At 32.7% G+C, this 15439-nt stretch overlaps 1 protein-coding gene across 1 annotated transcript; it reads right to left on the reverse strand.

Annotated features, from left to right (window-relative positions):
• Positions 1-1156: 1156 nt before the first annotated feature.
• Positions 1157-5322, reverse strand: LOC132033967 (alcohol dehydrogenase 1). The gene is made up of 10 exons (XM_059424156.1): positions 5169-5322; positions 3864-4000; positions 3200-3246; positions 2535-2860; positions 2355-2437; positions 2179-2254; positions 2029-2090; positions 1850-1945; positions 1596-1757; positions 1157-1484 (listed from the first exon to the last, which is right to left on the reverse strand). Exons 1-10 carry the CDS (start codon positions 5200-5202, stop codon positions 1368-1370), a joined length of 1140 nt encoding a protein of 379 aa, XP_059280139.1. The 5' UTR covers positions 5203-5322; the 3' UTR covers positions 1157-1367.
• Positions 5323-15439: the final 10117 nt, after the last annotated feature.

Raw genomic sequence — 15439 nt, forward strand, 5'->3', positions numbered from 1 at the left:
TTAAAGAAAAAAAAGGATCAAATCTTTGTTTAAGACAACCCCCAAAAAGAAAAATGTTTGTCATGACTCAACATTGATCAGAACCTATAGTCAGTTCTTCTCTTCAATACTTCATTAAAATTCTACCAGTTCATTGCAAATGGCAAGATGCAATAACCAAAAGTCACCCAAAATCATATCGTGGTTATGAATGAGATCAGCTTTGAACTAAAACAAAAATCACAAGAAAAGAAACACTGCATGCTTGGGATTTTTCTGCAGGTGTAGAAGGAACAAATAATTTGAAGAATATGACAGTTTTGGATGGTTACAGAGCAATCCCTCTGAACATCCTTATATACTATCTGAAAGAGCTTACTTCACCTCAATTAAGTGGAGTATTATTTATTGCAGTGACCCTTAATCTTCCATATTCAACCATTACTTGACAAACAGACTAAACACAGTAGAATAAGTTATCAATATTTTTTGCTAAAACTGTTGCCATTTGGGATTTTCTTAGGAGAAGCAAATCGGCAGGTTCAATTTTCATTTAATATTGAGAGTTGTGGGAATGAATGGAAAGATTAAAAAAGAAAAAGCAAAAGAAATTAATCAAATGACTTTTAGACTCTATCTCAAACGTGAGAAGTCATGATTCATGCACCTATTTAAGAAGAATAATTTAATTTTCATTACTTTAGCAATTACAACTCTTCAAATTCTTCAGTTGTTGAGTTTCATTGAGAAAAAACTGGTTTACTGCATTAAAATATTACTATTTGATTAGATATTTTATTAGATTTTGATTTACTATATGGGCAAAATTGTAATCCAACTTTACACTAAAAGGTTTCCCACTTATCATGCAGTCATTATGATTAAAGTAGTCATTATTATGATAACAGAAGATTTGGGGTAATAAAGAGCGAATGAACTGTCACTGTTCGTAATTACATTTAATTCACTCTTTTTTGGTGATTTCAAAATTTTCCACAACATTTTAGAGGTTCTTGTTCCTTCTTCTTCGTTCATTCTGATTTCTACATTCAGCAACTTTTCTCTCAACTTTTAAGGAAAGTTAAGAAAGGCATCATGTGAGTTTTGTACTAGGAGAATTGCTCTCTCATTTCCTTCGACAATGGACTCTCACAGTATCATAACTATAACATGGTAATGATCAAAAACTCAAGCCTTCCAAACTTACAGTATTATTACACAATTCAGAAAGTAAATTCCGGCATTTCAGAACAATCTGTTTGCCTTCAAACTTTACCTTACATCATTACCTTAATAAAATCCCATTTTATTAAGTACCAAACTCTTTAATACTAGTGGGATAGGATACGATCAACTCCACAAATCTTTCTTCCTATTTAGCATGCATTTCAATGTCCCATAGTGATCATGCAACGCAGGCCTTCCCCTTTCAACATATAGTCAAATGCTTTGTTGATCTCTGAAAATGGAACTTGGTGGGTAATGAACTTCTCCAGCTCTAGCTCCTGCAAATTTTTCCAACTCACCAAAATGAGCTAAACATACACTGATAATCTACAAGAAAGACTACCGAATTAAGTTTAACTTCTATGCACAAACGGTTGTTCGTGGATCACCTTATTCATGTACTTGGCCACCACAGATGGAAGGTCAGTTTTGGGCTTGTAGTTGCCAAAGAAGGTGCCCTTGAGAGTCCTCTCGTTCAACAGATTCATGGGATGAGTTTTGAATGCATCGTCTTTGTTTGGCACACCAACAAGCACAGCCACACCCCAACCCTGTGAATAGAGTATTATATCACAAAATTGGACTGTTACATTTGAGTTAAAAGAGATGGGGGGAAAAAAAGATTTGACAGACAGGAAGTTACATCGTGAACACATTCAAAAGCAGAGATCATAGCGTTGACATTTCCAGTACACTCAACACTCCGGTCAACACCTCCATCGGTCATCGCCACGATCACCTAAAAATCATTAAAGAAGTTAACAAACAATTCCAATGACATGCTATGTGCAGTAGGAAAACGATGGGACATGTGAGACAAACCTCCTGGACAGGCTTATCATGATCTTTTGGATTCACACACTCTGTAACCCCAAACTTCTTGGCTATAAACAAAAAAGAAAAGCATAGAATAAAAATTTATCAGAAACAACTTCAAACGTAAGTCTTGTTTATGGATAAGCAATGCACTACCATTCTCGAATCTGGCGGCATTCAAATCAATGCCGATGATCCTAGAAGCTCCAGCAATCCTAGCTCCTTCAGCAGCCTAATAATTTGTCAAAGTGACCAGGAAAACGTTCTCAAATTGCACGTGTTTATGAAAATGAAAACTACATAGAAAAATAGAAGGTGGAATGAGTACTCACAGCAAGGCCAACAGCTCCCAAGCCAAAAATAGCCACAGTAGAACCTTTAGTAGGTTTGGCAACATTCAGAGTTGCACCAAGTCCTTCAGAAAAGATGAATTCCATCAGAAAATATCCAATTATAATTACTTTCATAAATTGTAACCCTGTTTTATTAACAAGTGAGTAGTTCAATAAAACCTGTCGATATTCCACAACTGAGGACACAAACTTTGTCAAGTGGTGCCTGTGGATCAATCTTGGAGACGCATCCAGAATGACAAACAGTGTATTCGCTAAAGGTGGAAGTTCCGACAAAGTGGTATATCGGCTTCCCATCTTTGGAGAATCTTGATTGACCATCACTGATCATAACTCCCCTATCTGTATTTATTCTTAGGAGGTCGCACATGTTGCTTTCCGACGATTTGCAGTGACGGCACTGCTGGCATTCACCAGTGAACACAGGAAGAACATGATCGCCTGGTTGGAGATCTGTAACACCTTCACCTACACTCTCCACAATTCTACAGCCACGTAAACGGAAACATGTTTTAGAATGTACTGAATTAGTTTGAAAATAATATAAGAAAATCAACTACTCTCTATCCCACATCCCAATTTATGTGAAGGTGTTTGACTAGGCACAGAGATTTGAGAATAAAGAAGGACTTTTGAAATTTGTGGCCTATAACAAGTCAGAGATATGGTTATAAATCATCTCATTAAGGTTAAATGAGAAGTTTAAAGCCAAAGTGTTACTAAATATAGAAATGTGTCATTCTTTTTGGGATTGACGGAATAAAACGAAAAAAAGTGTCACATAAATTGGGACGGGATGGAGGGAGTAATATAAAGGGTCATACCCTCCAGCTTCATGTCCGAAAATTCGAGGAAACAGAGGTGTTTGTCCCTGCAACAAAAGAGGGGATTTCAGCTAAATAAGCACACCAGTAAGATGGACAAATAGTTAACCATACGTATAGCATTATACATTCTAACAGGGTGTCTGGTTAATGTAATCATTCTACTAAACTTTCTACCTATTGAGCATCTTACTCTTCCTCTTACAATTCAAAAACTAGCATTGTCACTGTGAATAGTTCATATTAACAAAAAATTGTTGAAACATATGTTTTCCAATTTGCTCACGTTCGGTTGGTCAAAACTTTTGGAAAACATTTCCTCTAGGAAAACAAGGAAAATGACTTCCCTGGTACAAGTAAAGAAAACAAGTTTCCCAAGTGGCATGCCACATTGATTGTGTCCTTCCCACCCTCCAACACACCTCATCTTCACCTCCGTAGCCCCATCTCCACCACCCAATAACCCTCCCCCCCCCCCCCACCGCCACATAGAGTTCATCTAGCTTATATACAAATGCTTTTAGGATAATATATTTTGCTTACGTACCAAACACAAGAAAACAAGTAAGAAATCCACTTATTTTCCTGTAAAACATTTTCCTTCTTACAGAAGACACCTTAAATTACAAATGTATCACGACAAGCAGAAGCTTGAAGAAAATACCTTAGCTTCCCAGAAATAAACATCAGTGTGACACAAGGAGCTGTAAAGAATCTTGAGACGAACTTCATCTTTCTGTGGAGGTGCCACGTCCACTTCTTCGATTACCAATGGTTTTCCGGCTTCCCATGCAACCGCAGCTGCACACATTTGCATTCACAACACAATTTATCACTCAGTTCGTGGACAAATCAATCAATCAAAAGTACATGAAAAAACAACCTAAGTCATTCAGTATTTGCTCAAATAAGGACACCGAACAGGAAGCAAACGGATCAATTTTTGCCATTAATTTTGAACACACCAACCAAAACCACACAAATAAAGTGTATCGTGGCGGAGCCAGGATTCATAGGGGTGTCAAAAAATATAAATATGCCGAAACCCAAGATCGAGCACGGGATCTTAGGGAATTTTTGCAACCCACTTAACTACTACACTGAACTTTCAGCTTGTATCAAAAGGTGTCAATACTTATATACATACTTATAAAATAAAAATTTCACTTATCTATACAATTTAATTTTCCGGCGAAGGGGGTGTCGCTTGACACTCACTCCTCGAGCAAGAGTAGCTCCGCCCTTGCCTACAATGAGGTATCCATGAACATATACGATATGTATATGTATTTTAGAGCTCATTCTAACAACTTATGCATTTTGTTATCATACCTAGTCGGATGATCCATAAATCCAACTAGTGGAGGATTATAAATGGATCGATTTTTTTATTTCCACTGGAGATTAGGAATAGATGGACTTTCTATAGGACCCATGCATCAATTATTATTGTTCAAGACCATAAGTTGTAATTACAGAGCTACCCAGAAAAATTTATCACTAATACTAAACCAACATTTTAAAAAATATACTACAGAGTGTGGAATGGTAATAAAAAACTAACCAAACTTTACCAACTTCGTAGGGTGAAGCATAGGATGTCAGAATCACTATATAACAATCAAAATTTAACAATGGCCTAAATTAGCATCACATCTGGAATATAAATTACACATCTGATCATAGATCATACTCCGTGATAAACCATGTCACAAGAAATTAATAAATATCAAGACTAGCCTTTAGTAAAGCACAAAAATAAAGCTACAGCAAAAACAAAAGAAAAAGGAAATCAGAAAGATAAAAAAGAGGGAAAAACCAGATCAATTTGATAATAAAAAGATAGTAACACAAAACATCATTTGCAACAAAATGATCTGATCAGCAGGATCATACTACAAACAACAATCACAAACCAGACACAAAAAAATAAACATCAAACAAAAAAGAACCAGATGAAAGAATTCACCTTTGCAGCGAATGACCTGACCAGCAGTACTCATTGTTGTTGGTATCTTTTTTTATCTGCTACAATAACTTAATAGTGTTTTCTAGTATTCTTAATGATAATGAAGTGGATGTTTTCCTCTATGTGTATATATAATAGTAGTGGACATAACTAAATCTGTGGGCTGTGGAAATTAGAGAGTGGAAAGTTGATAACTCCACACCGTCAGAATAGTGTGAGTGAGGTTAAAATTGACGAGAAAAATACTACGCTTTGCACGGAAAAGTGTACAGAATGATGGCCACGTCCTTGTTTGTCTATATTTAGTGGCGCTTCTTTTCAGTAGCTCTCTCTATTTCGGACCTTTTCAACCCCACGTGTCTTGTTTTTGCATGACTCGTTTGTTCTCTACTACTCTATTCTCTCCGTCGCATATTAATTGGCCACATTATTAAAAATATATATTCTAAAATAGTTATCCATTTACAAAAATTAAGATAAATTAATTACTTCCTCCATTTCATAATAAGTGATTTTTTAGATTTTTCATTTTGTTTTAAAATAAGTGGTGCTTTAACATTTCAAGAAGAAATTGCTCTTCTTATTTCAAAATAACCCTTATTTACATAGTCAAAAATTATTAAGCTTTTCTTTTTTTAGGTATTTAATTAGGGATAAGTTAGTAAAAATACTCCTAATTTTCTAAAAGTGAGCACTTTCTTAAGAGGTGTGCATAAGCTCAAAAAGTAACTTATTATAGAATGGAGGGAGTAACTTTTTTCTATTTTATCTTTAACATTAATTGTTTTTCAAAGTAACTAATATTAATTAGAATGCAATTTATTGAAGAGAAATAAGAATAATATAATACAAAACTACAAATACACTTTTTTTTAAAGGGCGAAGAAAGTAGCCAATTAATATAGGACGGAGGGAGCACCTAGTTTTGTTTTGGAGCTCGCTAGTCGCTAGTTTAACGTGATAGTGACACATACCAAGGTAGTATATGGTGCTGAGCCAGCTTTCCAAAGGGCAGTTTGGTGCACATCATTTGTCGCGTTAGTAGAATTGGGGGAAAGAAATAATAGAAATGTATAGTGTCTTAAAATTTATTAGGCTCAATTTCATCTTCTGAAATTAATATTGCAATTCTGGAATTTCCAAAGTACTATCAAATTTGAAGTTGGACTATGTTGAAACCTAATTTCAGACCAAAGTATGAATGAAGTTCGCATTCAGATTCTTTAAACTTGCTGTTATGAAGTTAGACTTTGATAGAGCTTAATTGAAAAAAAAAATTATATATGCTTTAAATACGGTGCTACAAACGATTATCTATCTTCATTTTTACAGATGTGGTGGGAAGGATGCGATCCCCATTTTAAACTAGAAGCATCAAATTTGTACCTAAGATTTAAGAAAATTCTAGTAAGGAGTTTTTCCTTAAATGAATCTTACATGACACGAATTTGAACTAGTTGACACAGTGAGTTCTAAATATCATCATGTGGTTAAAAAACAGTACTCCATCCATTGTTTATATTAAACTAATTTATTTAATCATAAAAGTGTATTTGGTATAACAAAATGATTTTTTATAGTGAAATCATTTTCTAGACTAGATATTTTTCCGAGTTTGGTTGGGTATAAATTTTTCGACGTACTTTTAATCATACAAATGTACGGAATAACATGAGCACCTGAAAGTTTTAGTTCAGCAAGTAACGTGAACTAGGCAAAATTTAAGTGTGAAACTAATAAAAATGTGATAGCTTAGGAGATTTAGCTTCTAAAAGTTATGATGTAACGTAAAATAGACATAGTTTAGACATAGTTTAAGTATAAAGTTGGGATAAGGCACCATTACCCCCCTGAACTATACCTGAATTTGCTACGACACACCTTACCTTTCCCTGGGCCCTATTACCCCCCTAAACTTATTTAAAACGGAATAATTACCCCCCTAAACGCTGATGTGGCAAAGAGAGTGTGTTTCACTCTCTTTGAGAGAGTGAGAAACATAAAAAAGGGGAAAACTTAATTTTTTTTTCCTCAAAAATCTGCATTTTCTTAAAAATTTAAAAATAAATCTAGTCTTCCACATTTAGTTTTAAAAAACGGGTTTTCCACATGTTAAGAAAATAATTAATTTTTTCAAAATTTTATAAAAATTCAGTTTTTTTCACATTTTGGCAAGAAAAACATTTTTCCGGATTTTATTTGAAAAATAAAAGTGTCCTAAGAAAATGAAATCAAGATTTTTTTAAGACATTTTAAAAAAATAATCAAGTTTTCCATATTTTTAACAAATCCATTTTTCCATATTTAAAAAAAAAAATCATTTTTCAGTTTTTTTTTCTTTTTTAAAAACGGGTTTTAAAAAAAAAAAAACAAATTTTCAATTTTTTTTTTTAAAAAGGGTTTTAAAAATCCTTTTTTTAAAAGAAAATTCAGTTTTTTAATCCATGTTTTTAGTTTTTTTTTTTTTTTTTAAATGGGTTTAAAAAAAATCAAATTTTCAAATTAAAAAAAAAATACGGGTTTTAAAACTCATTTTTTTTAATGAAAATTCAGTTTTTTATTTTTATTTTAAAAAAAATTGACACGTAAGCTGAAAAATTAAAAAAAAGAAAAAAGAAAACAAATAAATACACATGTGGCAAGGAGAGTGTATGTCACTCTCCCATATGAGAGTGGGCATCAGCGTTTAGGGGGGTAACGGTGCCTTATCCCTATAAAGTTAATAAAAGTGTGATAGTTTGGGAGAATTCTGATCCATTATCTCTAATCTAAAATATTTATAAAAGAGCTTTGTGTTGCCCATAAATGACAGAATAAATGTTTTTCTGAAAAATTATTTTTCCTAATCTATTACTATTATCTATTAGTACTAGTTGGAAAGTGGAAGATCCAAAGTCACAAAAGTTGATAAAGTTAGAAAGATTTTTTATCCTTCAATCAAACACTATTTCTTTAACTTTTTTTTGTAAAGATATAAGTATACATTCTAACGTATACCGTCTTAATTAATAGTTTTACTTATTAGATAGAAAAGAATACTCAATTCACAATAAATAATAGTAATCTATATTAAATTACAATTGAGTCTCTTCCATTAACTGCCATTATTAAATTCCTCTTGAAATACATATTAAACAATTGCCAATCAACAATCAAGTTCAAATCATCCAAACTTAAAAGCAAATGAAAAGACTATTGTTGCAATGTAAATAACATTTATGTTGAATGAGCAGCAATTACAAAGAGCCATAGGTCTGAAATATTTGAGAAAAAATTAATTTTCACCTGATGCTCCAGTTTTTAATTCTTGAATACGTGGTCATTGAAAAACAATTGATATTTCCCTCTTTCTTCATTCTTTACCCATACTTGTTTGCTAATTGAGATAGTTGGAGTTTGGATTGAGGAGTTTTGTTTGAGGAGAAAAGGCTCAACGAAAGTTTATTGGTTTTTTGTTTCCTCTCAGGGTCAATTTCTTTTATATGCACACAATTTGCAGGAATGTTGCCTCAAGTCTCTCTCCATGTCGTCATAATGTGTTATATTTATGACATAATGTAAGGGACAATTTAGTAAGTGTCTACGAGTAAAAGGTTATACTTTTATATACATGAACAGTAATTTAAATAAGTTCTTTTATTATTAATGTTTCAGCTTTGAATAATTTTCTGAAGAGATTCCTTATTTTTACATTTTTATATATCATATTTACTATTACACCAAGTAAAAAATTATTCCAACGTATATTTTTGAGTTAATTACACTAAACACTCTCGTAATATGATTCAGTTTCGGATATATTCTTTGTATTTTAAGATCGAGCATTTACGTCCCCTATTTTATGAAAATTCTACACTCACCTCTTATGAAGTATATTAAAATTTAATTATTAAAATTATAAATAGGAGGGTCAGATATGTCTCTGTACTATGCAAAATGAAACAGATCTTCCCTCCGTTAATAGTTGGGGTCAAATATGTTCTCGACCGTTGCTAAAACAGGTTAAATTTGCCCTTATTTTCAAACGGCGGAGGCCTAGCAGGCTAGCACCCGGTGATGCCACGTGTTCCAAAATTAAGGATTGTTTTTTTTTTAAGGGAAGGCAAATTTGAACCTCTCGCATAATTTAGGGAAAGTGTCTCCCTAAATTTACATTTTCTTTTTTTGTTCCTCCTTTCTCTCTGCATGTCACTACCTTCTTCATCAATCACCCTTTCTTCCTCTTTCCTCCTTTGACCCTGTATGTTCCCAAGGTTGGTTAAATATAACGTGAGAAAGCAAAAGATGTCTCTAACTCTCTACATATTCAACAATAAACTTAACGTAAAGAGTATTATCAAATAAATCTGTTAGTTTGTAGATCATAATCGATTATACACGTTAATCACAACATCTAAGACAAATTAAAATTTGCAATCTCTACGTAGTACGTATAATTATTATCAATTATCTTATTGTCTTGCTCCACATGTTTGTTGAACAGTTCTGAAGTAGCAAGACAAGTCAATGAAGGTGTTGTGAGCAGTAGTGCATAATACGTATAGATAAATCATAGTGGGAAGAAGTTTAAACTGTTGAGATGGCCGAGTTGGTCTAAGACGCCAGATTCAGGTTTTGGTCCGAAAGGGCGCGGGTTCAAATCTTACTCTCAACATTAAATTCTAATATTTTTATAAGACATGTCTTTATCTTATATATTTCTTCATGAGCTTTTTATAAAGACATGTCTTATCTTATAGATTTGACCAAAATGAGCCCTTTAACCACTATTTTACATGCCGAGGAAAACAAACGTTTGCAAATGAATGTCCAATTCATGAAACCTTGTATGCAGTTGTGAAGGATAACATAAAAGATGAATCTATAATAAAATAGGAAATAAAATGTCATGTGTGTTTTTCTTTTGAGAAGGAGATGAATAATTTCTTTGTTCAAGAAAAACTGCTACAGAAGAGAAGATTGTTATGTTTTAAAAGAAAAGCACGTGAGAGGTTACATTGGAAGGAGTTAACTTTCTATATTGCTTGTAATTAGGCCGAGTTAGTTCACAGGCCGAGTTAGTTCACATTAGCGACCTACGACACAAATTCATATCGAACATAATTGTTAATAGCTTAATGGAAATGTTATGATTTATGAAGAATACTAAAACAAAAAAGGTAAGTTTAATATCGTAAATTGGGAGGAAAACTAATGTTATGAAGCAAAATTAGATGGGAGACCTCTGAAAATTAATTTTTAAATTTTTTTAAACTTTTCTTTTTTAGAGAATAAATAACTTAGGGGTCGTTTGGTTGCTGGTTAGAGTTATGCAGGTATTATAGCCTGTTTGGTTAAGGTTTTTTTTTTTCTTTTCCAAAAGTACTTATTTTTTTCAATAAGTGCTGATTTTTTAAAAAGTGAGGTGTTTGACCAAGCTTTTGGGAGAAAATAAGTGTTTCTGGGGAGTAGCAAAAATAATTTTTCAGAAGCTAAAAAAATAACTTTTGCCCAAAAGCATTTTATGAAAAGTACTTTTGAGAAAAAATATACTTAGAAGCACTTTTTAAAAGTTTGACCAAGCACTAGTCTATATCTATCTACATATATTAAAAGCACCACTAATTTTCGCTAAATGTTGAACGACCAACATATCCTTTAAATGTTAAACGACTTTCATGCCCTTAAGTTTTTAAGTTAAATCAGGATAAAAGTGTAATTACCCATGATTTACTATTTAAAATATAGGAGTTTGAAACCAACTTATATAAATAATACAATGTTTAATTAAATTTTGCCTAAAATATAGGAGTTTGAAGTCCATCTACGTACGTACACCTCTAATTCTACTATGAACAAGATAGAGGATTCAATTCCCTGTTGGATTAAAACTTCAGATGTCCTAGGTTTGTCCAAGTGTTGTTCTCTTTCGGTTATATTGTTGTTTCCTACTTAAATGTAGTGTTTGGTTGAAGCTTTGCCTAATCAGCCTTTGCCTAATCGTCTCTGCTATTTTGATTTATGTTTTTCGCCCATATTGTCTTCTAAACTCTTACTGTGTTTTTGGTATTTTCATTACGGAAAAGGCTCAAATATGCCATTCAACTATCGGAAATGGCTCATTTATGCCACTAGTCAATAGTTTGGATCATTTATGCCATCGAACTATAAGAAATGGCTCATTTATGCCATCGAACTATAGGAAATGACTCATTTATGCCACTCATCAATATTTTGACTCATTTATGCCATCGCTCGTTACCAAAATGACTCATCCATGCCATTTTTTATTAACGCCAGTTTTATAATACCAGATATGACATGTGTCCTCCAATTAGAGGTCTACGTCGTTTAATTAAACCAGCCCAATTTTAATACCAAATTAATAAAAAATCCGACCCATACACCTTACCCACCCACAACCATAATCTAGTTGGAGGCCACGTGTCATATCTGGTATTATAAAACCGGCGTTAATAAAAAATGGCATGGATGAGTCATTTTTATTAACGATAAACGTAAATAGTCAAACTATTGATGAGTGGCATAAATGAGCCATTTCCTATAGTTCGATGGTGAGCCATTTCCTATAGCTCGATGGCATAAATGAGCCAAACAATTGATGAGTGGCATAAATGAGTCATTTCCGATAGTTGAATGACATATTTGAGTCTTTTCCGTTTTCATTATATGTGTATGCATACATATGTTTTCATATAGCTCATAATTGAGTTACTGATATTCGTCTTTTAAACTATTCATAGGTATATTAGTTCTCTATCAACAATTTTGTTTGATTTTCAATTATGGTATTTGTTATGAATACTTTTAATTGATTTACATCACTTTTATTGTGATATCTTCACATTATTGTGGTTGGTATGAATAGTTTTAGATTTATTTTTGTTACTTTTAGATGTTTTCTGCACTTAATTCGAAGAACAAAGTCACATATTCTAATGATCGCCTACACTGAATTTATGTTCCCTCCTTTTTCTTTAGGCTAATTAAGTTCTTTGATGGATGGTTTAACCAACTATATTATATTTATCGATTACAGGTGCTCGGAGAATGGCCATGGAATTAGATCTTGAAGAACAATGCATCTCTATAAATAACTTTAGACCATATGATGTTGAATGGGTAATAAAGGTATCGGTTATTCAAAGATGATGTCTAATAGCTTCTAACTCTTGACCCCTTTCGCAGTTCTTTCCGTGTATCAGCTAAGCATATATCAAAGTCAAGGCCATGGGGAATAGCCTCTGCAAATTTGGTTGGTTCCTCAAAGAATTCCCACAATTTAACATTTATTTTTTGTAAGTTTACCCTTTATTTTCTTGCTTTGCATAATAAATTATGGTTGTTGCCTGTTGGGGGTTATGCACTTCAAAAAAAATTATTCTTTCAGTTGGATATATTATAACTATAAAGAGTGTACTCCATCCTAACTCTTTGGGGTCTTGAGATTAGATTTGCCTTTGATAGGGAGCGCTTTACACCTAAAGTAGAACTTTCCAACATGAATCCAAATTAGTCAGAAAAAACTACTAGACACTAGGTAAGAACACCACAAAAAAAAAACAAAAAAAAAAAAGGATATACTATAAGATTTAGAACTTTACCTAATATTTAGGTAATCAAAGAAATACCTTTTAAGTTACTTCTCGGATATTTCTTATTGAATAGAAATTCACTAGCAAATGGTAACGATAATACTTGATTATAGTCAACTTTTCTCTTATACTACGTCAGGAGAAGTCTAACGTAACTCAAAGATGGTATCAAGTTTGTGGAGCTATCCTTGCGGTGACATTTATTTATTTATTTATTTATAACGTATAGAATCATATTAAGCTATGATCTGGAAGCATGCTTCTATGAGAATCAAGTAAAAATATTAGTATATTATTTTATTCACACTAGCTATTTGTTGCAAACACTATTGTTAATTGACTTTTATGCCCCTAAAAACTTAAGTATTCGTTTAGTGAAACAATTTAAAGCTGGATGTAATTGTAATATTCAAAATATTACCCAAGGATACAATTTTATTTAAACAAGAACGGTAAAATAACGTGGATAGAGTAAGTGTAGGTGTATTAGGTTATTGAATTCAAATTTGCTTCACAGTTGGACTTGAGCTAGAGATGTTCTCTTGAAACAAGAACGGGAAATAAGTGTGGATAGTATTAAGTTATTGAATCCAGACGTCCTTCAAAATTTGACTTGAGCTACAGACCTAGAAGTGCCTCTAATTTTATTCGGATTTTAAATAGTATGTGTGTGTGATGAGACCATGTAGAAAGGATTATAAGCCAGATAAGGTCACTGCTCCATTTTTTTCCGTTTTCAAAATTGTAGATTGCTTTGGTTTAGGGTCATATGTATGAATTGGATGCTAATGAGTACTGTTATCCGGCTCCTGGTTGTGGAGTCAATAAATATACGGTCTGCTAGATAGTTTTGGACAGTGGCGGATCTAGAGCATAGTTTACGGATTCACAGAAAGTCAACATAGAAGAAGGTTACAAAATTTGGCAAACCTCTCGAAAGATATTATCAATTCTGTCATCTCTGTTTATCTTTTTTCGTTTCCGACATTGTGGATTTTTTTGGTATAAATTATAAGGGTCATATATATAAATTAGATGTTAATGAATACTTTTGTCTGGTTCCTGCCTGGCTGCCAAAGGATTAATAGATATATCGTCTTGCTAGGTACAAGTTTGGGGTTCACTGGTTCACAAAAATTAGGTAGCTTTTGCACAAATTTTGCATATATAGTAAGACATTCACAATATATTTAAAAATATTTGATTGTGAACCCAATTATTATGGATTAATTTGAGATAGCTATAGAAACTCATAAGCTCCAAATCCCGGATCCGCCACTAACTTCGGATTGTCGTCGCTTTTTTAGGTGTCCGATGTTGGATTCTCTAACCACATTTGGCGTTTCGTCTTTCTATCTTTCTCCTTGAAGGCAAACTTCTATCTCTAATATTCTTTGGTTTTTTTTTTTTTTTTTTTTTTTTTTTTTTGTATTTATCTTGTTGAACAACTAATGTTAGGTATCCGGTGAAATAGTTAAGGTGCACGTAAACTGATTCGGACACCACAAGTCCACAATCATAAAGAAATTGATACCACAAGGATCCTAAGGACCAAAACTTGCTAGCATTAGGTACTAGATTAATCATCTATTTGAGGTATTATTTTTCCGTGTTGTTAAAATTTATGCTTTTAGAACTTGTACTCTCTTTTCTTTTTTAAGAAATCGTTTTGTTCAAGGATTATCCTATCCTTAGGTCTATACAAGTAATGGTACCGTGTAATTATTGATTTTGAAGCTTTAGCATACATTCTTTTGATTTGAAAGATTTGTTAGTCATTACAATTAATCCAACTTATTCAGTAGGACTTTAACTCGTGGGGCAAATATTAGACAACTTCCAATTCTCTCGCTGAAAATCGAGTATAAAAACCTCCAAAATATCAGTGTTTAGGCTGTGCTTTAAAGCTGATTTTGTGAGTTTGTATCGAATGTCTTCTCGCTGGTAAATTCTTAGATTCTAGAGTCCTTTTGTGAATTTCTTAATTCTAAGAATATTACTTTTTGCGACATTACTTACCATTAAATATCAGATTTTGATTTTCCCATCTCTTTCATGTTGATCGATTAGATGGGATATTTGTTGTCCTCACGTCACTCGAAGAAAGCAACTATGGTAATTTTTGTGTTTTCCACTATCATATGGTGTTATTTTACATTTATCCACTGTGAGGATGAATATGTGAGTAAGATTTTACTTTTAAATATAACAAGGATTACATCTCAGAATGGAAATTATATTCACCTGGAAACCCTATCCAGAGGATAAAAAATTAAGGCCTTCTGCAGAGATCCTTTTTTGACACCCATTAATTAATAACTGCGTTAAATAAATAATTGTTTGAAAATTTACGTGCATTGCACATACATAGAACGAATGTTAAAACGCTAAATGTTGTTCGACGAAAACATCCTTGAATTGTTGACCGATTTTTATATCCTTTGAAAGCTGAAATATTGTTTTAATAAAGAAATTCTATGCTTGATATAACGGTAATATTTAAATCATCGCTCGATATGTAGGATATTGGAATCAATTAATTTAAAATAAATGTGATGAAGTAGAATTCTTTTTGGACTTCAATGAGTCAAGAGATAGCCACACAATTTCATATCATTCAGATTTTAGGAACGGAGGAGTGATCAGTTAATTGCCATAAGGATTTTCCTTCTTGTA

Source organism: Lycium ferocissimum, chromosome 10 (assembly GCF_029784015.1).
Source record: "Lycium ferocissimum isolate CSIRO_LF1 chromosome 10, AGI_CSIRO_Lferr_CH_V1, whole genome shotgun sequence".
Taxonomy (NCBI): Eukaryota; Viridiplantae; Streptophyta; class Magnoliopsida; order Solanales; family Solanaceae; genus Lycium; species Lycium ferocissimum.